The sequence below is a fragment of the Talpa europaea genome (assembly GCF_964194135.1).
Source record: "Talpa europaea genome assembly, chromosome: 14".
Taxonomy (NCBI): domain Eukaryota; kingdom Metazoa; phylum Chordata; class Mammalia; order Eulipotyphla; family Talpidae; genus Talpa; species Talpa europaea.
The window spans coordinates 85,763,779-85,789,651 of record NC_140082.1 but is presented as its reverse complement, the minus strand read 5'-3'; the positions used below and the strand labels follow the sequence as shown (position 1 = coordinate 85,789,651).

The window sequence follows — 25,873 nt, the reverse complement described above, 5'->3', positions numbered from 1 at the left end:
GCGGTGCCCCCGGCTGCCCAGAGCAGGCTGCTGAGTCCCTGCTGACTAGAGCTCCACTGGCCTGGCAGGCAGAGCTCTGGTGGCCTTGGCATCTCTCATGCGGTGCGTGTGCATCAGAGTGGCCATGGAGCCCACAATCCTCAGCTGGTGCGGGGAGTCCTTCTGCGGCAAGTGCTCCCCAGAATCTGCCTGGCCATCTCGCTGGCCTCCATCCTCCCTCCTCCACTGACATAGGGAAGTAGGGGGACTTCAGACACGGCTCAGTAGTGCTGACACTTGTCACACTGGTGCCCTGACAGCATCCGTGGTGGGGGAACCAGAGGCCCTGAGCCGGTCAGATGGCAAGGGGCATTGACGTAAGAGCAGAGAACTCCTTGTCCCCAGTGGTGTCTGTGGGGTGGGAGTTCGGGCCTTCAGTGATGGATGACCTGACTGGCTATTATTCTAGGAGGTGCAAAGAATAGTGCCTTTCACATGTCACTGTGCTATCACGCTTCCTTCACCTAATAGGAAATGCTTTTCCAAATGAGTGTGCAGTGGCCTCACAAAAAATAATTAAAGATGCCCCTTTTAGTCTATGAAATGTCACTGGGCATTCATTTATTATGTTAGCGCTTTCCTGTTTGTAACTTAGAAGTGCACCTGCCCTAGCGGTCATCTGTCCTTCCTCTTCTTGGATTTGAAGGATTTGGGGAGGGTATCCTTTTCCTATTTCCTCTCCTGAGGTACAAAAATAACAGGCGTCTGTAGGGAGCTGGCTGCACAGCCCCCCCACCCCAGGAGGGCGCTTCCAGGTGGGGTGGCCCTGCTCTAAAATACCTGGAGGGAGAATGGAGGCCAGCAAGAGATGGCCAGGCAGGTCCTGGGGGCTTCTCTGCCTCACAGGAGGGTTGATGGCCTTGGCCACTGCATGCAGCTGACCTGTTCCTTTCCTTTTCCTTCTTATTTTATAATTTTCACTTTTTCCCATTTCCTTTTCCTTGTTGTTACAATTCTAAGGCTCAGTTATTTTCTCTCCCAGCTTTTGGGAATTACCTTTTTTTTTTTTTTTAAAAGATTTATTTATTTATGCATATAAGAGCTGGGGTACAGGCCAGAGGTACAGGGGTCAGAGGATTCACCAGAGACAGAGTGGGGAACAGGACAGGTGGATTGACTGAAGCACATTGCTGAGGGGAGCAGCAGGCGAGACAAGAGGGGTCTGCTGCACCATGTGGGTAGCTCCCTGGCCGGGGATCGAACTTGTGCTTCAGAGGCTATGGATGGCTTCACAGTGCTGTGCTTAACCCCTTGCGCCACCAGGGAGGCCCGGGAACTACCTTTTCACATGCGGACACCCTTCAGCAGCGTGAATGAATTGTGACTGTAGCTAAGGCCTGTCTCTGTCCCATGTTTGTTTCTCGGTGTCACCTGATGCTGGTCATTTAAAGCTCCCTGTGGCCTCTTGGGAAATTCTCACCAGGAAGCTCCCCCCTCATAGATAGTTCCCTCCTCCTGAAGGAAGGACACCAGGCTGTCAGCTGGACATGCCGGGCTCACGAACCGTGTGATCTGGGACAGTGGACGTGTTTTGGTGTGCAGTCCTGTGTGCCTAGAAGGGTCAGTGGCCCCCACACAACATCCTCAGGACTGTTGGCAACAAGGCCCATTTGCTACTTAGGCCTCTGAGCGGTCAATGTAAATTTTATTATATTATTAATTTTGAGATTCTTCTGCTTGGCAACTATAGACCCATCACACACGTAACTAAAATTATGCCATTTAAGAGAATGAATGATATTGATAAACACATATTTCTGTTCTTTTCACAAAAGTTTGGACTTTTTGGGGGCATTTTTTCTTAGAAACAGGAGTGCAATCTTGAAGAATGTATTGGGAAGGACATCACGTGACTGAAGGGCTGGCTGACTCTATAGATTAGCCTGAATGGTTGTGGGTTTTGTAGCTGGACTGGGAAGCTGGTGGTGTGGGCCCCATGTGAGGAGAGCCTTGTCCATCAGCCTTGGTGGGTGGCTAATGGAATGATGTGGAAACCTGGCCTGCCTGGCAGTCACCCCTCCAGGCTCCCCTGAGACCTTTGGGACTTTCTGAAACCCCTAGTCCACCTGGAGGATCCCACGGAGATACAGTCACACCTGAGAAGGCCAGGGCTGCAGAGGTGAAGGTGTTAGAGCAGATCCTACACCCACGAAGCTTTCCAACTCCAGTGTTTGCTCATGGGCAAGAAAAAAGCATCTGATCTGAGAGCCCAGCCATGGTGCAGGCTTTAAAGGAGGAACTTTAGGAGGAGTAAGAAATCAAGCTAAGTTTAACCTGCTTCAACTTTTAAACAAAATGGCCAGAGTGTGAGTACAGATCATGCCGTGGCCAACCTGTGCTGTTTCAAAAGAACCATATCATTTCCTTGAGCTATGTTTTACTTTTCAAGGTGATTCTAGAGGTAACTCAGTATAGAATGTTCTAGACTTAATTTCATTTGGAGAAGCTAAGAATGAGAAACATAAAGCCCATTTTGACCAAGTTGCCTCAGAGTCAACGGTGCCTGTGCAAATGGCTGACGTTCTCCAGGTTTTATGAGTGACTGTGATGCAGAGGCCAGTCAGCGTTGGGGTTATTTCTCTCGACAAATTGCACCCCATGCCGTTGATCTGCTTTTACAGCCAGGCTTGACACATTCACTGTTTTCTTCCTGTTCACCCTCTTCCTCAGGGTCTGAGATTTACAGCTTTTAAAACTATGGCTCTCTTTTCACCCCCTTGCATTTAAGTTAAAAGCTGACCAGTCTGTAATATAAAACATAGAATTATGGTAATGAATAAGAGGTTAAAAGCTATCATGGCAAGTAAAAGTTGAGCAGGTTTGGCTGACTGATACGGTAAAATTATGTGTTGAATTAAAACATTAAAACGCTGTGGGATTAATGGAGAAAGACAAGAACAGCAGGTCAGAGCCGTTGCTAACTCAGCACATTAACTGCCTGCGGGCTGGAGATGAGGCCCCAGACACTGGCCGTGGCGGTGGGCACAGGGCTGGGCCTTCTCTGTGTGTGTCACACCTACAAATACATTTATGTCATGGCTTTGTGACATGGGAAAAAACAGAGATGCCAGATATTGTGTGGGTAACACAAAGCATGGACTTCATAGTGTTGTTTTTCTACTTTGGGTTTTTCATGCCATTGGCATCTATTTGCACTTTCATTTTATTCAGCGACCATAGAGCACGCGATGTATCTCGCAGCCTGGGAGGTGCCAGGGCAGGGGGGCAACAGTGGTGGGAATTTTGCAGTGGTGACTCCTGCTACTCAGAGTCTCGTCCTATCTCCTGCTCTTAATAGTAACTAAACATATAAGAAAAACCTAGGAAAGAATAACAGATTCTGTTGTGCCTCAGTAGAATTAAAATTTAGGTGCCCCTGAATTGTTTATAGTATTTTCACAGGATAGACTTGTCACTAATGGAAAATAAATGACTAAGCCTAGATTCTCCTGTCAAATTTTTTACTTGAAAAAAATCTCTCTCATGAATGTATTTCAGAATGTTTATATCTCAAAGATTTTAGAGGATTTATCTCACTGGAACCTAAAAGGAGCCATTTTTTTCCACACTTTTTTTTTTTTTTTTTTTTTTGTTCTCTCTTTGGAAGGTATGATGAGAGTTGTGGTAAAAAGTATCTGAAATTTTGAAGTCTTTTTATCTAATTTTTTTCATCTTTTATTTTGCTCATAACACAGTAGCCCCTTCCTGGCTTGGGGTTGATGTAAATCATTCTTCAAGCTTCTGGCTAACCCCCAGGGCTTCTGAGTCTCCTTCAGTGTTTAGGACAAGCTGGACTAGTGTGGACAGAGATGGAAATAAAGTCAGAGCCTCAGTGGAGAAGGACTTGTATGGAAGACATTTCCTCTGCTGTCTTCTTCCCTTCTTTCTTCCAGAATGTGGGGATAGATAGGAAAGCAAGGTGGGTACAGAGAGCAGTTTGATTGTGGAGAGTTTATGCAAAGTCATCTTCAGAGGGAGCTACTTAACTAAACTAGGGAGGAGAAGGTAGTTTTAAATTTATTCTTGAGACTTGGCATCCATTCACATGATGGGGCTGGGAACCCCAGAGGTTGGGTCATAACTCATGGGCAGAAGGACCAAGGTTTAATGTTGGTTGACATGATGCTGATCTATCAATTTAATTTCTCCTTTCAAGTCACTGAGAAAATAAAAGTAAGGATTTAGCTGAACTCACTCATTAGTCAACTGAGAATGTAGAATCCATTAAGTTGGTCCTGAAGACCCAGACGGTTGCTTTGGGGACTGTATTGTCTAAAATAGGTGGGACTTTTTCATGCAGGTGTGTTCTGTCCATGTTGTCTAAGTAATCAGAGTGAAACTTTTACACCCATCTCATGATTGAAAAGTTTGTGGAAATGATAATTTCTGAGGAGAAATCAAGCATGTTCTGTTTCATCTGACACATGATTCAACTTCTGTGTGAAGTAATGAACTTCTCTCTTTAACCAACTTGTGCCTTTAGACAGTCACTGGGAGAGTTTGCAGGGTTAATATTAATCTTCTCAGAGTGCTCAGTTTTTGTAGATGCCCTTTTAGAAATAATGCCAGGTCCATTCTGAATTATCCAAGAAAACTTTTATTATTTATTTATTTATTTTTAAAGATTTATTTATTTATTTATACAAGAACCGGGGTACAGGCCAGATGCGTGGGAGGGTGAGAGGGTTCACCAGAGACAGAGTGGCAAACAGAACAGGCAGACTGACTGAAATACACTGCTGAGGGGAGCAGTGAGCAAGAAAAGAGAGGTCTGCTGCGCCAGGTGGGACCCTCGCCGGCCCCCCGGGTTCGAACCTGTGCTGCAGAGGCTGCGGACAGCTTCACCACACTGTGCTCAACCGCCTGTGCCACCAGGGGAGGCCCAGAAAAAACTTTTATTATTGCCTTAGCATGCATCATTTTAAACCCTCAGACCCTCATTTGCTCCATAACTTCTGATAATTCAAAAACAACCTCCCTCACCTCTCAAAAATAACCCTCACAACAAAACGGTCAGTTTCAAAAGTAAATTGCCATTATTAATGGTATTGAAATGAGTGTGCCAAAAATAATTTATTGCTAATTTGGACTAAAAGTGACCACTGGAGAAAATTCTTACAAATCTTGATCATTCATTTTGTATTATGAAGAGCTTTCCTAAAAGGAAGTCTTTATGATGTTATACAATAATACTTAGCAAAAAGGCCCTCCCAAGGTATATTCCTGCACTGTTGGTGAAGAAGAATTTGTGGGGACTCCATTTTGTTGAGATAGCAGGGCTAACACACTTGACAATCCTTTCATTTTGCGGAGATGAGATTTATTTCCATACAAAATTGATTTCCCACTTACATATTTGCTTATGAAATAAACTTTTGCAGCTACACCTTTTTTCACAGTAACTGTTTTCTTGAAAAGTTTCCTCACAGCTACAGAAAAAAATGCTTTGATTCAAATCATAGAGGTTTATTTTAAACGATATATTTTTTGTAACGTGTCTAATGCTTGATGAGTTTCTTACATGCAGAAGCTCTAATTGCTACCTCTTGCCATAAGTGGAATCACTTTTTGTAATTGGGAAATACATAGCCACATATATTTACTTCTATTTCTACATAACAGTAGGTAAAATATTTTTATTTTGTAGTAAAAACTGGCATATAATTTTGCTGGTGTAGTTTTCTTTCTAATTGGAAAGGGATTGCAAGTTTTCTTTCAAATTTATTTCCTTGGAACATTTTACATGAGTTTGTGGTTGATGATTGGCATTGCTTTACAGATCAGGTAAGCATACCTTGTTCTGATAACCTGCAAACATACAAAATCCACTGAGAACGCGTGGTAAGAACCATCCTGGTACATTCTGAGAGGCAGTGTCTGTACCCTTTTTTCAAGACTGGAATAGTCATCTCATTTAATAAGGACAGAGGACAAATGAGAATTGAAAACACACCCACAGTAGCGCCAGGACCTACCCATGGTCCCCCGTCTTTCCCCCTCCATACCCTGCCCCCCTCACCACCTGTGTAGGAGCCAAGGTAGTGCGCGCCAGGGCACGCGAGTTTGCAGTGTTAAAACAACGAAAGGATGGAGCACCTCAGCCCTGCTGCCCTGTTTGCAATTGTATTTATTTATTTATTTATTTATTTATTTATTTATTTATTTATTTATTAAACTTTTGTGCACCTTTTTAAAAATATTTATTTATTTATTTATACAAGCACTGGGTACAGTTAGAAGCGCGGGAGGTTGAGAGAATTCACCAGAGCCAGAGCGGGGAGCAGAGCAGGCAGAAGGACCGAAGTACACTGCTGAGGGGAGCAGCGGGCGGCAGGAGAGGTCTGCGCGCCATGTGGGACCCTCCTCCGGTGGCCGGGGAGCAGCCAGGGATCGAACTGGCGCTGCAGAGGCTACAGGCAGCTTTGCAACCCAGAGCTCAACTGTTGCGCCACTGGGGAGGCCCTGTAGTTGTATTTAAATGGATACTGAGGTTCAGTCTCCCCGGAATGTCAGCTGTTACCAAGCAGAAAATGCAACTGAGAGTGGTTGGCCCAGCCTCACCTGCAGCCTCCCCTGCAAGCGCTGCTGCTGTGGGATCTCAGCGCGTCCTCTGGCTCCATTTGGCCCAGAGCCCCACCTGAGACACCCCGAGATCCTGTGCCTGTTCGGAAAACCCTTAACCTGATTCTTGAAGTGAAACCTGCCAGTTATCATGACCTGCAAGAAGTGGTCTCTGCTGTCCTCTCCCTCTGTGCTCCTCTGTCTGCTCCTCTCAGTGAGCTGTGGTCCTTCATTCCCGTGCCAGGAGATCCGGCCAGGGAGTCCGCACAGTGCTTAGGCTTTGAGACTCCCCCCTCTTCTTGACCTCACAGTCCTCCTGCTCAGTTAAATTTAAGTGTTGGGGTGCCAGGGGAAATCCACTCTCTAGGTTCTTTCGTGGCTGGATGGCCAGGCACATTAAGATCAGAATAGGTTAGTGGGAGGAAAAGGCCCAATGTGATAGTGCATAGGCAGAGACTGTCCACAGCAGGCGAACCCCAAGTTTCTGTTCTGTGCTGGGGCACCTGCGACAAGGGCGAGGGGGGGGGTGGTGCTTCCTGAGACAAGATCTGCCTTGATAGATTTCTCCAACTTAAAAAGTTCTTTCTGGAGACAGAGCCCTGCATCTCAGGAATTTGCGTTCTGTAAGTCATGTGGTTTCTCCCACGGCTCTTAGGGTCTCCGCTGGTTGGCCTTAGTTCCCCCACCCAGGTGACAGGAACTCACAAAGGCCTGTCCTGCCCTCTTGACCTGACCCTTTTGGGGAGATGTCACCCAGGCTGGCAAAACCCTGATGCCTTTCCTTCCCCTTGCTGTTTCCCCCACACCCCATTCCTCGGAGCGTCTTTCCCTTCTTAATTTTAGAGGGTGTCAGGCTGGGAGTTTGCACACCAGGTCCAGGGACAATGCTGGTATTTTACAAATAAATGAAGAGCATCTGGTCAATGTTGTTTCATTATAACGCTGAGAAAAAACAATGTTGGCTGATGTAGAAGGGAAGGACAGGATTTGATTTCAATACACGTCCTATCACTGAAGTGGGTTTCCAATAACCCGAGCATAGGGCGAGGTGGGGTCTTTATTATGAGCCAGGGTAACCCCTGAAATCTTCAGAGCCTCCATCCACCCAAGTCCAGACAAAGTGAGATGTGGGGGATGACGAAATAACAATCAGCCTGGCTCTTCAGGGGCAGCCCCTTTTAAAATCACTCTTTTCCTCTGACTGCTGTGACTTCTCTAGGTGTAAGGTGGACATCTCAGCTCTTCCTCTCAAGCAAGCCAACTGCTTGGAGCTGCCGCTGGAGAGCTGCCCTGGGACACTCCTGCTGCTGGTCACGCTCACGCCCTGCACGGGAGTCTCGATCTCCGACCTGTGTGTGTGTCCCTTGGCAGACCCCAGGGAAAGGAAGCAGATCGCCCAGCGATATGTGAGTGCCTGGCCTGTGCCACCTTGGCTTTTAAGTTGGAACAAGTTCTATGAGTGAAAAAAGTACATGTAGGTGTTTGCGCAAAGTGTAATGGATGTGTCTCATAAAACAAGACTTCAGACCTAGAGATTCAAGAAAGTCGATTAGATTGTGAGAAGATGAAAGTTGATTAGAATGTGCCTTGCCATTTTAAAACCTAAACAAGGTATTTTGAATTTTTAGCATTTAGGAAAAAAGGCTTATTTATTTTTTTTTTTAGCCCACCGTGAATGCTTGCCATGTTATAGAAGTTTCCAGAAACTTTAGCAGCAAGTGAAAAAAATGCTTGTGCTTTATAAAGCAAAGCATTAGGCAGACATGAAAGACTCCACCATGACAGATAATAATTGTTGTGTGTGATTTTTGCCAAATAATTGCAATGTGCTTAAAAGTCTACTCAGCGTTGTTAATGGCGTGGCTCCAGTCTCTTCACTTGTGTTTTGAGTCTGACTTTCGAAGGGCCTGTATTTACATTCTATTTGACACTATCTTCTTTGTAAATCAATAAGTTTATTTTATTGCCACACATGAAAGGCATGTTTTAGGAAAGTGGCTTGAAATCAAGCAAAGATGAATCCTTATTTAATGGAAATATTATTCTCCACATAAAGTTAGCACTTCCAGAATCCCTCCCTGGGTACACGTATTGATTAATTGAGTAACTATTTCTCTTTGGGAATCAGAAACCTAGACACATACCTTTCTATTGTCAACATAGATTCTGCATGTAAAGTTGGCCTACTCTGAAGAATGTTTGACAGAATTCATTATTAATATTCTCTCTGAGGACATTAGTTAAATCAAGGAAAATCTGATGGTGAAAAAAACAACTTTTACCTAAACTTTTCTCATGGACAAATTGCAAAATTTACCAAATTCATGAGGAGTGCCATGTGCTTTTAAGGAAGTATTAGGTGAAACCATCATGACTGCTTTGAATAATTCTCCAGGACTTGGGGAGTACGAATGGAGAGTGGTTTGAAGAAACTACAAACAAAATAGAAATATCAAGTGATTTTTCAACTAGCAAACTGGCTAGCTTGGTAGAGAAAGATAATTTTTTGTTACAAGACCAGAGCTCCAGATGCCTATATTTACTTTGTAGATGTAAGAATAGATAATCTTTAAAAGCATTTCCACCCCTCAATTGTAAAAGTACTTTACTTCAAAGATTTTCATCTTAGCTTAAAAACTAGTTTTGATTTTAACCTGAAAATAACAAACAGCAACAACTTTCAAAAGTTCTCAGGAATGGTGCTATCCAGTCAGATAAACCTACACTGGTTAGCTTTTGTTATTCTGTCCTGAAATGCCTGAATAGCAAGGATTTTACTATCCTCCCTGGGGTCTGCTTCTCACAGGTTTTTAGCTATCTAATGATGACGGAAATACTATATGCAAAGGTTTGGAAGCAGCATCCTTTTCAACAGATGTGTTCTGCAGGCATGTGGAGCACTGATCTGCTTCTCAGCTCCGAGCAGTTTCTCACGACGCTGTGCACACAGGTTCTAACGTTTGCCATGCGTGCTTAAGGATTTTTAGTAGCTGTTTGAGCTTTGGCTTATGCAAACTAAAATATTAAAGTAAATGTGAGTACAGAGGGATGCTAGATGCTTAATCTCTAATTTAATGAGTTAACTAAAACACAGACCAGAAAATTCCCTCCATTTCCATCACTGCTCTCTTTCTAGTGATCCTGAGGCTCTTTGAGAAGTCCATGCTTAATCCTCTGGTATCCATAAACTTGGCGCTAACTAGGTCAGAATGATGTTGCTTCTCGGGTGATTTAAGGTTTCGTTAATGAGAAAAGAGAGGAAAAGTGAGAGCAAATGTAATTCCACAGACATTTTCACGGTGGGGTATCTGTGCTATCACCAGGGGGCGATGTTAAAAGGAGATTGTCTGTGCTGTGTAATTTGTTTATTTTGAAGCTGCAGTTAATTAATTCTCAATCACTTTTAAACCGGTTGCTGTAAGTGTCCGGCTGTCCTGTTGACTGATATAACACATTCTAAGAATTATGTAAGAAAGAATGTACTTCTCACAGGGCTTGATGGCAGTAAGAGGTACATTAGAAAGCTATTTCCATTTGCGATTCATTTTTCTCCCCCTTAGTGCTTACAGAACTCTCTGAAAGACATGAAGGACATTGGCATCTTGCAAGTGAAGGTTTTAAAGGCAGCAGATCTCTTGGCAGCAGATTTCTCAGGTATAAAACATGCTCATCTTTAATTCATTATTTGTTGCTTATTTTTCTCCTGCTTTGAAATAATCCTACATGCAAAGAAAAATGTCTTAATACAAGAACCATAGATACAGTGATCATCCTGTTTCAGCAATAGTCATAGAAGGAAAAAAGTAGCAGGCAAGCAATTTGTTCACTTAATGACTATTTTTCCATAATTACTTTTTCAAATAGTTTTATTATGATAATGCTATTTTATTCGGTAATCATTACAAAAATGTACTTATCTATTTGAGTTTTAAATATATTTGTGGATTATTAATGCTATGGCTTCTTTACATCCTAGGGTAATTTTTTGGTAAGATTTATTTATGCATACAAGAACTGGGGTACAGGCCCGAGGTGCAGGGCCAGGGGCTGAGAAGATTCACCAGAGACAGAGTGGGGAGCAGAATAGGCAGATCTACTGAAATACCCTGCTGAGGGGAGCAGCGGATGAGACAGGAGAGGTCTGCTGCTCCATCTGGGTAGCTCCCTGGCCCGGGATCGAACTCATGCTGCAGAGGCTGTGGATAACTTCATAGGTTGCGTCTTAACCCCTTGCACCACCAGGGTGGCCCCCAAGGTAATTTTTTGATAAACCTTTTCTCAAAAGACAGCTTCCACTTCTGGCCTGTGGCCCTTGTGGTGCTGTGTGGGTAGAGGTGTTAAGTCTTCTCTGTGCTCAGTACTTAGTTTGTAAATTAAACCTTACTACTCCTCAAGCTGGCCGTCTCTATAAATGTTACCAAGTCCTGCCTATGGGACCACTTTGTGGTGTACAAAGCTTCTCTTGGTGCTTCGTCAACTTGAAATTTTGGACAGATGCTTGGGCAGGCATGTTTTGTGCCACAATGTACTTGACCCCCAGGAGAGTGTTCCACATACTCCGGTGTCTGATGGGAGGGCAACTCTCCATTGATTGACACATTATTCCCTTGCACTGATGGGCAATCCAGACACTGGCCTGAGAGATGCCATTTACCAAGTGAACCAGTGGACTCAAGGGATACTCTGAAGCACGGATCACTCTGGATATGTTTTTGTTGTTTTTTAAAAGCTCATATTTAAAAAATTGTGGTCTGCTCGTTTTCTGTCTTCCACACAGAAACTATTACACTAATGTGCATAACCTCTGAATTTCTGAGAATAAGTTTCAGGAAACACAAACTTTGGAGATGAGAATTTTAATTTTAAATACTAGTGTTAGAAAAATGATGAATAATATGAATATATTTTTAAAGTTTTCCTCACCCTCATAAAAATGAACCATAGAAATCACTATTTTATAAAGAAATGCCCATTGAAATGACCTAAACTGGTTTTTTGGTCAATATGGATATATACATTTCCAAGGTTGTAGATGAAATACATTAATTTAGTCGCAAATGTTTATAATCTCATATTGACTTAGAAATTCTCCCTTTTCTTCTTTTAGCTAATGAAAACACCTTACACATTTCAGGTGCTTTTGTCATTAGTAAGCACATTTCATTACCCAATTTTCCAGAGCAAAATCCAGAGCAAATTATTTATTTCCATCTAAGTATTTCGATATAGTCCTTGATGAGTTTATGTTTGTCATTGCTTCTTAAAGTGTTGTCTAAGCCTCTGACACTCATTTATACCTTCAAGCAGTATTTGCAAAACATTTTTGCCTATAGTTGTATATTTTGTGAACTCTAGCAACTATTCCAGTGCATTAAATGTTTTCTTCTTAAGACCTGTTTTTGTTTTTTTTTAAGATTGATTTATTTATGCATACAAGAGCTGGGGTCCAGGCCAGAGGCGTGGGGAGTGAGAGGATTCATCAGAGACAGAGTGGGGAACAGAAGAGGCAGATTGACTGGCGCAAGGGTTAAGATGCAACCTGTGAAGCTATCCGCAGCCATTGCAGCACGATTTCGATCCCCCACCAGCCAGGGAGCAACCCACATGGCGCAGCAGACCTCTCCTGTCGCACCCTCTGCTCCCCTCAGAAGACCTGTTTTTAACAAACTCCTTTATTTTATTCATTCTCTCACATGACCTCCATAAAACACCTCCCCTCAAACTAGCCTTTATTGACAGGCTGCTGTCACCTGCTCCAGAGGGCACTTGTGGCTGAAAATAAGCATATAGGAAGGAGCCTGAAAAGTGGATAACTGGGAAGATCTGATTACAAGGCAAACCCTCTTCTGAGGGGAATTTTGTCATTTCATTATTTTCTTTATATTCAAGCTATTCAGCCACTAGTTTTGGAGCAGATGAAAGTGAGTCCCTGAGGATTCCAGTAACAAAAAACAGTGGTAAGGGTAACAAGCTTGACTCTATCATTTAAGAGAGAATTAGATCACTCTTGTGAAACAAAGATCCTTGCCACTAGCTACGCATCTTTCATCATACTGATCTTTATTTTTAGAATCAAGTTTCACAGTCTAGTTTCTTTGCAGAGTCAGGTTCCAGTGTGAGAATCTCCTTCCAGGTTATTCCCAATCAGGGCCTGGCCTGATGGTTACAAGGTGAACCTAAATCAGTTGAAAACTTTTCTATGTGAGAACGGAAGTGGATTCAGATCACACTGAGGTAGTGATAAGGATGGACTGGTGGTCCTTGCACTGCCCAGGTGCACTTACATGCAGATAATCTTGTAAACAGATGGTGTAAACTTAGGGTAACCCATGAGGCAGTACAGATGACCCCTGGCAAGTCCAACGCTGTCCATGTGTTTTCTCTTCCTTATGAATTTCTTCATGACATCTTCTCTCTACCTGACTTTATTGTAAGAATTCAGTATATGAGACTTAGACAAAATGAGTGTTCTTTGACTGTTTCAGTCATCAGCTGGCTAGTAGTAGTTAATTGGGGGTAGTCAAGAGTTACATGTGGATTTTCAATTGTATAAGAACGGGCATCCTTAATCCCCAAGTTAAATTTAAATTTATTGCTTGCATTTTTCAAGTGTATGACATTAATTTGTGTATAAGTGAAGGAACTTTTTATTTTAAAGAATTTGGAGTCATGTATTGGTAGCCTGTGCCTCTAAAGCTGGTGGAGGTTATTTTAGTGTTCTCAGGTCCATAGTCAACATTGGGTGTGATAATAAGAATAAGAATAAGACTAATAGTAACCATAAGTAGTCATTCTAACAGAGGAGTGAGTCAGACACTTATTAAAGAACTCACCTCAAACACCTTATGCCAGTCATAACCTAAAATCTTTAAGCACAGGTTACCCAGTGTGATGTCACTACTTCTGCAGTAAACTGGGGCCCAACATCAGTGCAGCAAACATATGCTAAATTGTTCTCTGAGTCTCAGACATAGCTCTTTGCAGTGTTAAATGAGACCAACCTAATTCAGTCAGCTGCTGCTGGTCTGAAAACTCAGCTGTTTGCGAAGAAAGTAATTCACATTCTGATAATTAAATGTGAGGAATGTTTTGTGCAGGACAAAACTGAGACTTGATTAGTGCAACAGGTTGCAAATCCACAGCAGACACCCCCAGAGAGAATGGGCTGTATATTTAGCTTAGCCCCAGGGGCACATCAGATTTATGAGTTAATATTGTTAGAAAAATTGCCAGGCTTATTTCATAGACTATAAAAAGATAATAAAGTAGATGATAGGTAAATAGAAAAATTGTTAGAGAACTGAAATATTTTCTGTCTGGAATTGTATTTTATTCAGTACAAACAATAATGTCTTTTTACCTAAGGAGTGGTCCTGCTGGAATGTTCAGCATATATGCAGAGCTTTGTTCTGAATAATCTTGTCATGATGGAGTTCTAGAACCCTGTGGGGAGGCTGCCAGGATGGTGGCATGTGGTGGTTGTTTCAGCCCAACATGATGGTGTGGAGACCATCATGGAGCCATTTGCTCAATGGCCATGCCAGATCCAACCTGTTGTCAGTGATTCTTATGTTCTTAGAATCAAAACATCACTTCCATATGTCTTCCTGCCTCTTAATTAGACTTTATTCATTTTGTTCTATAAAATAATTCTTAATATATTGACTCACTTCCCCCTAAGGAATCATTCAGTAGCAAGACTGATTATTCTTTAGTCTCCTGCTGTTTTAATGCTCTATCCAGTTGCCACTGCCAGGATGCCCCTGCCTGCTAAGAAATAGTCTGGGATAAAATAGCGAAGATAGACATTTTGGAGCGTTTTCTTTACCCCATCACGCTAATCTTAGCAAAAGAACAAATAGAGTAGCTTTGCAAGCACAGCTCAGTGCAGGATGATAGTGAGTAATATAACATATGATATATGATATAATATGATCTAACACAACACAGTTTAATCCAGGTTACAATCTCCCCTCTTTTTGTAGCACACTCCACTTTCATGTTTGTGTCATTCAAATCATCTGTCATGATAAGAAACTGGTGAATTTTCAGGAGGCAATGAAGGAACTAACGTGCTAATGCCATTGTTTTTTTTATAAGGTTTATTTATTTATACAGGAACTGGGGTACAGGCCAGAGGCACAGAAGGGTGAGAGGATTCACCAGAGACAGAGTGGGGAACAGAACAGGCAGTCTGACGAAATACACTGCTGAGGGGAGCAGCGGGAGAGTCAGGAGAGGTCTGCTGTGCCATGTGGGACCCTCACTGGCTGGCCGGGGATCGAACCAGCACTGCAGAGGCTGCGGGCAGCTTCACAGCACTGCACTCAACCACCTGTGCCACCAGGGGAGGCCCTGCTAATGCCATCTTTACTCATAGTTTGGAATTACTTGTTCTCCAGGGAGTTTTCTTCTACCCTTGTAACTTTGGGACACTTTTCGCCATACAAAACCCACCCATCAAATGCAAGAAGTTTCCAATCATACCTGGATTCTCTTTCCTTTTTGGCAATAAGGTTGTTACATGGGCCTTTTTCTGTCTCAAGTACTGAGAAATAACTCGACAACCAAATGTAGTCATCTCAAAATATCGTTCAGAGGAATGGAAAAGACAAGATGTTTTTAGACAAGAAAAAATGCAGGTTATTATGAAGTAACCTTACTTGATAGCATAAGCAGATGCAGGATCCTCATTGTGTCCCACCCAAAGGAATGAAGACACATTTAGTGTCAGAACTTCCTGGTTCTTTCCAGGGAGCCCATTACAGATGTCCCAACTGCTTTTTACATTTTTCTTAAGAAAAGCCAACTTGGAGATAGATGATTGTCAACAAATTCTGATTGATCGCTTGCCCTATGTTAGACATGCTTAAGAAGTCTGACCCCTTCATGCCCCTCCTCTTGTAGAGTATCTCAGTAGGGGGCACTGTGTAACATCGCTGTGGACCTTGCTCAAGATCTGTGTGGCCTGTTGGCAGTGCCATTAGGAGGTGCTGTTGGTCTATTCTACACACAAGCTTGATCTCCTGGGACTGATGTAAAGAACAAGAACCCTTTCTAAGTGACTACCACTCAGAAATTAAGTGAATCAACATTCAGTTCAATGACTTATTCACTGAAAATGAAAATGAATTCGCATATTTTTTTGCCCTTTATATATATGGTAGCTGCCTCTCATTTTAGTCTGTGTATATGATGGTGCAGACGATGTATAGAAATAGAGACCCAGACCTACACATTGGTTACACCACCTAGTGGGGTCCATTTGAACCTTTACTTCCTCATGGGTATTTTCAGGGTTAAATTCAAGCCTAAATGAACATTTCTGACACATATTACATGCTCAATAATACTATTCCCATTCTCTACGAAATCTGTATTATTAGAGTGTAGTTGATACAGGGAATTTCACATTTTATTGTCTTCTTGATTTTCTTTTCATAATTTCCCTAATTTTACATAATGACTCTGTAAGCATCACTAATCACTGTTAGCTCTTCAACCACTTTTAGAAAACTACAGTTATTGCTCTACAATTTTTGTTTGTTCTGTTCCATTTCTATTGCCTGATAAAAATGAAGAAAAATAATATGCTTCATGGTAGGAAAAGAAATTCTCACACCAAACCAATTTTGTGTCTGCATTCACATTTTGATAATCTGGATAATGGCTTAACAATATAAATGTCTTAGTGGGCTCACCAGTCATTTCGTTACATATAAAAATGCTATTCGGTTGATCAAAACACTGCATTTAGATTCCACATTATAAAGTAGAACTACTCCAGCCATATGCTACAATGGTGGCTTTTGAGTAGTTTCTGTGAATTATAACACTACCTGTACATTTTTGTTCTTTTAGCTTTTGCTTATAAAACACAAGGCTACTTCTATCAGTGAGAAATGATTCCATAAGTATTGTCCACTGGGAATTTTAAATCACATGTCCACTTCCTGGTTTGGCTTGGTTTGTGAAGCAGAGTCTCTTGCAATACTCTCCTCCTAAAGATGTCCCACTTTCATAGGGAGGACTTCTATGCAGTTCTAGAAATCTCAGCAGAAGTGAGGGAGTGCTTTAGTATTATTGTCACGAGAATCACATGGATAGCTGAACCCAAGTCAAGACTAAATTTTATTTTAAAGATTTATGCATACAAGAGTTGGGGTGTAAGCCAGAGGTGTTGGGGGTGAGAGGATTCACCAGAGACAGAGTGGGGGACAGAACAGGTGGATTGACTGCTGAAATACACTGCTGAGGGGAGCAGCAGGCAGACAGGGTAGATCTGCTGTGCCATGTGGGTAGCTCCCTGCCCGGGGATTGAACTCATGCTGCGGAGGCTATGGATAGCTTCACGGTACTGCTTCTTAACCCCTTGTGCCACTAGGGAGGCCTCCAAGACTAAATTTTAAAAAACACATCACAGGTGATATACACATGCCTTTGGCAGGCCATCTTGCCTTAACAGCTTCCAAAACACGTGAGTTCTAGGACTGTGAGGTTAGGAGTCTAGGGATGGCTCAGCAGTCTGTGGCTGCTGGCTCAGAGAGAGTGAATGGATCCATTTCATTTGTGTTGTTCTATGAATAAGCAAAAGGAGTCACTTGGTGGATCCCACTGCTTGGTTCTTAATGACATCTTAATTAGTTCCCCCTCTGGGTAAAGGCCTGTGGTGGGTCCTGGTGACCTGATGGGGAGTGGTAGTCGGCCACTGTCCTCACAGGAAGTGGCTACTGGTCAAGGAATAGAAATAAATTTGAATTTTTCAAAAGCCTTGGAAAATAGTGAAGGCTGTGAGTGCCAGGTGCTAAAACATCAGCCCGGAATGGAATCACCCATGTAAAACAGCATCCAGATGACACGGCCTCTGGGTATGGACGGGGTCATCTTCATGTTTGACATATAAAGACAGGTGGGGCAGCAGCCCGGGTATCTATATGTCAGTCGGCCTGGAGCTGTCCCCTCCACACCATCGGGGACCCCTTGGACATTCATTTATTATAGGAGATAATTTTCCCCAATAAAATATTCATTATTTAAATTTTATTTATGGTCTCCTTTTATCTGGAAGCTTTTAGGCCAAGCAATCAGTCCACAAAGTGTTCATAAATCAGGAATTACTCTATAAATGTTTGACTGCCTTTGTTTCGTCTTCTCCTCCCTGCCTGTTTATACTGTAATATTAATAAATGCAGCATTTTAATGAGCTTTGACGGAATTATCTTCAGAGAGTTGGTGCAGCGTGTTCCTGGGAGACTCATAACTGAAGTTCCCAGTTTCTGGAAGGAAGTCTGCTCCTCATTAGCTGGGACGGTGCGGAGTGAGCCGGCGCGAGGCAGGGACCCGCGCTCCAGCCCACCTGTGCCTCCGCAGGACCGGCCCGTCTCTGCCCTGCTGTGGGGTAACCCGGGGGCTTTCATTAAAAGTGTCAGATGGTGTCCCCAGAGCCAGTGCTGATGGGATGTCATGTGGGGGTCTCTGGAGGGGAACGCTGACACCTACTAACAGTCTGACAAACGGTTAAGTAGCTTGGATGGAGGAAGGAGCGGCTCCTGCCTGAGCAGTGAGCTCCAATTTGTCTCCTCTTCCATGTTCGTGGTCACTGAAGAGGCCACGTGTTCTTCTACATTGGCAGGTGCATCCCCGCCTGCCCCTACCCTGCCCGCTGCACAGCATATTCCAGAGGAAAGCTGTCTTGAAGTAAGCAAGAGACCTTTTGCTGACACGGAGGGATTTGGTGTAGCTTAGATTTTGGCTGCCCCGTGTTGGAAACACCCCCTCGAGTTGGGGCATCTGCCATGGTGTGAGTTGGAGGAACCCCCTTGCAGTCACAGATGCTGAGAGCCAGTACCCCACTTCTGAGCCCTGGTGCTTAAGGTGGGGGCACTTAGCTAGCCGGGACCATCAGAAACGTCCCTCAAGGTCCTTAAATCTACATCAGATGAGGCAAAAAAGCTCGAGGAGAGGATTTATACTGGAGGCAGCCACACTAGGGCCAGGACAGGAGGGCATGTGGTGCCACATCACATTTTCAGCTGGGGCGATACTGACTGGGAAGGTTCCGGTATCCCTAAGCACGTGTCCCTAAGCACTTTTGACTTCTAGTAATTTTTTGAGACCTGATTTTCCAATCTTTGAATTGATTTTGAGAGTTGTTTGCTATCATTTGAATAAAGTCCCTTTTTGCTACATTTAGACAGCACCTCCTTATGTTGTTTGTAATTGATTGCAAAGTATTTGCAACCATCCCATGTGTGTGGCTTGATGGTTTCCCTACAGACCACTGAGATACTAGCAATGACTTAACAGCTCTGGCCCAGCATTGGCATTGGAGTGTCCAGGCCACTAGTCAATTGAATGAGATCTCCTGTTTAGTAATAATGCCTCTGACCTGTGCTCCTGCACTTCTTTCTTTTTTAAATATAATCACCATGCAGGCCCCAGCCCGTGTCAGTCTATCGAAGCGCAGTAACTCAGAGCTCTGGTTATTAAGTGAATTAGATGTAGGTTCATTGATCTAAATGGTCGGCCAGTAGGTCAAGAGCTGGCTCACTCTTTTGCACTAGACCTTGGCCTGGGATTCAGGCCTTTGTTGGAGAAACATCTGCCCTCATGCCCCCAATTAATTCAGTGTGCCCAGATCTGTGTCAACGTGCTGAGGAGTCTGGGCCTCTTCATGCCATATGGTCCTATATGGTCCTTACAGAGTCTTCAGTCTCTCACTCAAGGCTCCCCGCCACACCCAACAAAATAAGACAGAATTTTTACCTGGTTATTTTTTGGGTCCAACTTGGAATTTTGACTTCTCTGACTACTTCTTCTTCCTCCTCCTCCTTCTTCTCATTATTATTATCACTATTACTACTATTATTTTGTTTTTTGTTAAATCTTTTTTTTAAAGATTTATTTATTTATGCATATAAGAGCTGGGGTGCAGGTCAAAGATGCGGGGGTGGGGGGTGAGAGGATTCACCAGAGACAGAGTGGGGAACAGAACAGGCAGACTGAAATACAGCTGAAATACACTGCTGAGGGGAGAAGCAGGTGAGTCAGGAGGGGTCTGCTTTGCCATGTGGGTTTCTCCTTGGCCGGTTGGGGATTGAACTCGTGCTGCAGAGGCTGCAGATTGCTTCATAGTGCGGTACTCAACCCCTTGTGCCACCAGGGAGACCCACTATTGTTATTTTGGGTGTGTGAGGTAAGGTGGAAAACAGGCAAAGAGGTGAGCTCTAAAAGTAAGGGTTAAGCTTCATGGTTTTTAAGATAAGAAGTTGGGACTTACTCTACTGAACGATGCTTCACATGTGTCAGAGCACCAAACGTGTGTCTCGTGTTCTCAAGATGTACAGAGTTGCACAGGGGCAATGAGGCCATTCACTCCAGAGGGCAATTTTAACTCCCAAATAGCCTCTTTGGTGCTGTTCTCACTTCTCACGGCCACACTCAAGCCGGTACATTATTAGAGGTTCCTGGTGAGAGAAGATTATATAATTATACAGGCTCAAAGAGAATTTGGAAAGGAAAAAACAAAACAAAACACAGAAGAGGCCTCTCTTATGGCCACATTGTCCTCATCCCCATAGTGATTGGTTCCCAAGGCTTCTCCTGGGTGTGTATCAGGCTGACCCACCAATACATTGGGTCCTTGGACCACATAGGGGTTGGAGGGGTTCAATCTCCCACACAATAAAAAAATCTGAGGGCCTCCGCTGGTGGCGCAGCAGGTTGAGCGCAGCACTGTGAAGCTGTCTGCAGCCTCTGCAGCGCGGGTTCGATTCCCGGCCGGCCAGGGAGATTTCCACATGGCGCAGCAGACCTCTCCTGCCTTGCCCGCAGCTCCCCTCAGCGGTATATTTCAGTCCTTCTGCCTGTTCTCATCCCCACTCTGTCTCTGGTAAATCCTATCACCCTCCCACGCCACTGGCCTGTACCCCAGCTCTTGTATAAATAAATAAATCTTAAAAAAAAAAAAAACCTTTAAAAAAAATCTTAAATCTTAACTACTAACAACCTGCTGTTGACCTGATATCTTATCAATAACACTAACAGCAATGAATACCTCTTTTGTGTTGTATGTTTTGATACTGTCTTATTATAAAGTAAACTAGAAAAGAAAAAATGTTTTTAAGTAAATCATAAGGAAGAGAAAATACTTTCATAGCACTGCTCTGTAGTGGTTGGTGCCCTAAGTTGGCACCATCTGTGTACAAGAAAATCTGCGGTAAGTGAACCTGACTTGTTCAAACCAGTGTATGTTCAGACTCCAACATGGGTGGTCCTGCACAGCTCCTGAATTTCCACATAGGGCGTCCACAGGGTGGGCTGGAAAGAGAGCCCCGTTTTATTGTTATGGAAATGCTTGGCTTCCTCTACTTGGCCCCTGTCACTAGCACCTTCATTTTTTGTTGACCGAGGAGATTTATTTGTCTTTAACCAATGTCTGTGTTCTCCTTCCAGGGAAAAGTGACCCTTTCTGCTTGTTGGAGTTAGGTAATGACCGGCTGCAGACGCACACCATTTACAAAAACCTCAACCCTGAGTGGAACAAAGTCTTTACATTGTAAGTGTTTTAGCTTCTGGAATATCAGGGAAGGGCCTTAACTAGAGACCCGTCGTCCTTGTTGTGTTTGGGCCAAGATGGATGTTTGGCTGGAGGTTTGGGCCAAGCTGGAGTGAAACTCTCTGTCCATCTTTATGTGCAAAGAATGGACTTTATTTATTTATTTTTTCTGAAAACCTTTTCTCCTTTCAATTTATAGAGTACAGTGTTAATAGGAGAGGGAAGTTGGAGATGCAGGGAGTGTTAAAGGAAGCACGTGTAAAGAAGACCATGTAGCGACTCAATTAATCTAGGAGTACATGGAAGCTTCCATATATCTGGACCAATTCATTCCTGGGTTAAAAGAAAATCATAAATGAAGACCTGCCTTAAATGTAGGGAGTTTATCTCTCGTAACATTATTTCAATGCCTGAAAGTCTTGGCTTCTGCCAAAGTCTTTCAGAAAATACAGACAACCTGTGATTCCTTATCAGCTCCCTGTACTCCATCCTCCATCACCCTCTCTATAACGAGGCCCTGCAGTTTTTTCAAATTCAGGAACTTGGGAGGCTGGATCTGTTTCCTAGTTTAATTCCGAAGGCCCTTCATGCTCAAAGTGGGGCCTCCGATGAATTTGGGTGAAAAGGTTGGTCGCTGCTCTGGCCACACTGAAGAAATGCTCCATGATGCTTCTCATTGAAAGAATAAAGTCTGTTTTGAACAGAGTTGATGACATTAATAGAAAGATCCCCAGAATCTAGGAGAAGTTGATTAACTGCTAAGCAGGTTTGCAAATTGCCCTATGAAGAGTCTCTGGTTTCCCCAGCACATTGCCAGTACCCTGTGAGACTGACATGTGACTTCTGGTCAACATAAATAATGTTGCTAAACATGGGGTTACTGATATTTTTGTTTCAGTGATAGACAGCTTTCTATGTGTCTCTGAAAATAGTGATTTCGAGCACCCTTTCTTAAGGGAATTATTTATTAATGGAAAATCGAGAATAGCTTGACTTTGCTCTTTTCTCTTGGAAGTTATGTTGAAATCTCTGTCTTTTCAGGCTTTCTCTTCGCCCTGCTTCCTCAACCCTTTGCCTTGAGGGCATGTAGACAGGGAAAGCATCACAGTAAAAAGTTGACTTTTTTTTTCATGTGGATGTCTGGATCTCCTATGATGGAAGGTTTGGGAATACAGTCAGTTTGATTTAATTTTTGGAGTTTAATTAAATGGTAGTTTTATACTCTAAGGACATACAGACTTAATTAGTGAAACCGTGTTTTCAGATCTTCACGGAACAGACTGCACTTGTGTGTTTTTGTGTATAATACGCAGTGTGTTTCTTGTTTCAGTCCTATTAAAGATATTCATGATGTTTTGGAAGTGACAGTGTTTGATGAAGATGGAGATAAACCCCCTGATTTTCTTGGAAAAGTTGCCATTCCCTTGCTGTCCGTAAGTTACCTTTGTTAATAAACAATTTGTGAGTCATATTACAAATTGATAAGTTTCCATGGTCTAGTGTTTCTTTATCTTTGTCAATCAGGGGGAAAAATCCCCTCAGATCTAGCAGGAAACAACTGTTTAGCCTTTATTCTTACTCAGTATTTTCAAGTTTCAGATAAAAAGTAACATAATTTTTTGTGTGGTCAGTCTAATGCTAAGCTAACCACCCAGAACATTTTGATTGGTCTTTTAATCCACCCTTAATCTCTTCGTCTGCAGGTGGGACTCTCCCTTTGGTTCCAGGGAATCCATAGCTATGAATAATTTTCCATTCGTTAAGGAAAAACATACATGTGTTTCTTTATTACCTCTTTACTGCCCGTTTCTTCAAAGATTAATTGCTGGTTACGCCACCTTTGTTCTTGGTTCTGCTAAAAAGCATCATTTTCGAACGTTCTATTTGTCTTTTTAGAGTCGTGTTTGCCTTCAGTCTCAAAAACTGCTTTGTGGGAGTAAGCGGAGAGGCTCTTGGAAGGCTGTGTCTGGCAGTCCAATTAAAAGATAACATAGTAGAGAGTAAAGTAAGCTCAGCACCGAATGGAAAAACACCCTATAAAATTCCTTGCAGAAAGCACAAAATAATGCCTTTGCATGGGTAGTGGGGGACACTGGGGTCTGATGTGACTTATTCATTGGACACTAAAGTTTGTGCAGGTGGTTTTTTTTTTTTTAAAGATTTATTTATTTATTTATTTATTTATTTATTTATTTATTTATTTATTTATTTATTTATTTATTTAAGCAAGCACTGGGTACAGTCAGGAGCGCCGAGGGTGAGAGAATTCACCAGAGCCAGAGTGGGGAACAGAACAGGCAGACTGACGAAGTACACTGCTGAGGGGAGCAGCAGGTGCGGCAGGAGAGTTCTGTGCACCATGTGGGACCCTCGCCCGGTGACCAGGGATTGAACTAGCGCTGCAGAGGTTGCAGGCAGCTTCACAGCCCAGCACTCAACCGCTGCGGCACCAGGGAGGCCCATGCCAGGTGTTTTCTAGAGGAAGGCGTTTTGTTTTTCATCCAGCTACTAATACAACATGTCATGGGGTCGCTGTGGCCTTATCAGTCAATACTGCTTTATGCATTTCACCCCAATCTTCTTTCTTCCAAAACTGGGGTGCATTTTGTATTTGCAGCCGTCTGCAATTGAACCCTCAGGTTACACTAGCTCATGTGATGTTTGAGAGGGGGGCGACATACTTCTCAATTCCTGGGCTGTTTTTGATCATCTGGCTAATTTCTCTCCCAGTGCTCCTACCCCTGATGTTTCTGGAAGAGAGTGGGGAACAGCTGCTCCCTGGTAGAGGCAGCCCCTGGCTGGCTGCTGAGCTGCAGCCTTGCTGGATCTGGGACAAGAGATGGTAATATGGGATTTCCCTCCTTTTTTTTTATTACAACTTTGTCAGCTATTCCTGAAAGAATACGTGTAACGAGAACATGGCACAGCTTGGAGAGAGGGCTGAGATGAGATGAAAGATTCCCCTTCACCATTAGTGTCCTCTTTTTGCTCCTTTTTTTTCTCCTTCCGGGCAGCTCTCCTCTAGTTTTTATGATAGCTTCGTGAGTTTGGTGTTTCCATAACCCAGCAAGCTGACCCTCTGTCTCCCCTCCTGCCCCCCATAACATGCAGTGTCCCTGCGCTGATGAGTTGGAGCCCAGAAATGACCTGAAGCCCCTCCACACTACTGACGTTTTGGAGTGGATCATTCTGGCTGTGTGTGGGGGGGGTAGGTCCTGGTACATTGTGGGATGTTTAGCTGCCTCCCCTGGCCAGATGCCAGTCACACTGCCCCCTCCCACCCTGTGGTGACCACCAGCAACATCGGCAGATGTTACCAAAGTCCTAGCATAGTCACCCCAGCGGAGGCCTCTGCACTCCATCTCGTAGCCCCCATGCCTCACGGTGCCAGGCATAGTGAGCCACGCGAGACCTGACCCGTGTACTTTTTTACAGATTGGCGATGAGATGCTCCAAGATCTGGGTTCACTTGTTTGATAAATGTTTATCAAGTGTCCGCTTTGGACACTAACTTTAGGACAGAATGTCCTAACAGTGACTGCAGTGGTGTCCTCCTTTTTGGGAAATATTTTGGTTGCAGGAGATAACATGCAAACAAACAAACAATGCAGCAGTGCACGGTGTTTTGGGGGGAGGTGTGTGGCAGAGCATAAATCAAGGCTGGCCCCTGTGGACCGGGTCAGGGCCCGGTGCAGCTGCTCATGGCGGCCCGGGAGGGGCATTTGAGGGAGGCGTGAAGGAGGGAGGCGTGTGGATGTCTCAGCAAACTCTTCCGGGCAGAAAGTACTGACATTCGAAGTGTTGGTTTGACTTTGGAAATAGCAGGGGGGCTGCCTGGACGGAAGGAGCGGCTGGTGGGAATGTGGGAGCTGGAGCTAGTAAAGGATGCAGAGTGGGGGATTGAAAGGGGGTCCTGTGACTCAGGCAGCTGGAGAGTTTGCAGGACATGAACTGTTGGTGGTGATGGAAGCTGCCAGAGTAGGGGGTGGGGGTCGGGGGTGGGGAGGGGTGTTGATCGGGGTCTACTATTTGTTTCTGGTTGAAAACGCCAATGTTCCCAGGCCAGTGAGCCCAGATGGGACATTTCTGCATGGTGTGAAGGCAGCGGGCCAAGGCCTTGTTTCAGTGGCTTTGCTGAGTGTGGCTGCTTTAATCCAGATTCTGATCCAGTTCTTTGACCAGTCCTCTGGGAGGTGGAAGCACCTGGCTGTGACCCAGTGGGCTCCTCCAACACTCAAGGACCCCACTCAACACTCATTGTCCAAGGCACCGAGTCCCACACCCCAGTGTGGATAAAACTGCCACAGAAAAAATGCCAGAGCCCTTGGATCTATATTAGACAAATGATAAATTGTTAATCAACTCATTTGATCTCCAGCTATTTCTCACTTGTTTTTTAGAGGGTATGTTTTAAAATCTAGTTATTTGGATCTAGATTTTTTCTTTTTCAAAGATTTATTTATTTATGCTGGCAAGAACTAAGGTATAGGCCAGAGGTACGGTGGGGTGAGAGGATTCACCAGAGACAGAGTGGGGAACAGAACAGGTGGGTCTACTGAAATACACTGCTGAGAGGAGCAGCGGGTGAGTCAGGAGAGGTCTGCTGTGCCATGTGGGTAGCTCCCTGGCCAGCTGGGAATCAAACTCATGCTGCATAGGCTGCCAATTGCTTCACAGTGCTGTGCTTAACACCCTGCACCACCAGGGAGGCCCCAA

At 43.8% G+C, this 25,873-nt stretch overlaps 1 protein-coding gene across 1 annotated transcript in view; it reads left to right on the top strand.

The window, feature by feature from the left end:
- Window positions 1-25,873, top strand: part of MCTP2 (multiple C2 and transmembrane domain containing 2) — a 159,336-nt gene that overhangs the window by 53,140 nt on the left and 80,323 nt on the right. Inside the window, exons 10-13 of the mRNA XM_084254074.1 lie at window positions 7,820-8,006; window positions 10,161-10,254; window positions 21,055-21,157; window positions 22,488-22,590. Coding sequence (XP_084110200.1) covers window positions 7,820-8,006; window positions 10,161-10,254; window positions 21,055-21,157; window positions 22,488-22,590 — 487 coding nt within the window. The remainder of the gene's footprint in view (window positions 1-7,819; window positions 8,007-10,160; window positions 10,255-21,054; window positions 21,158-22,487; window positions 22,591-25,873) is intronic.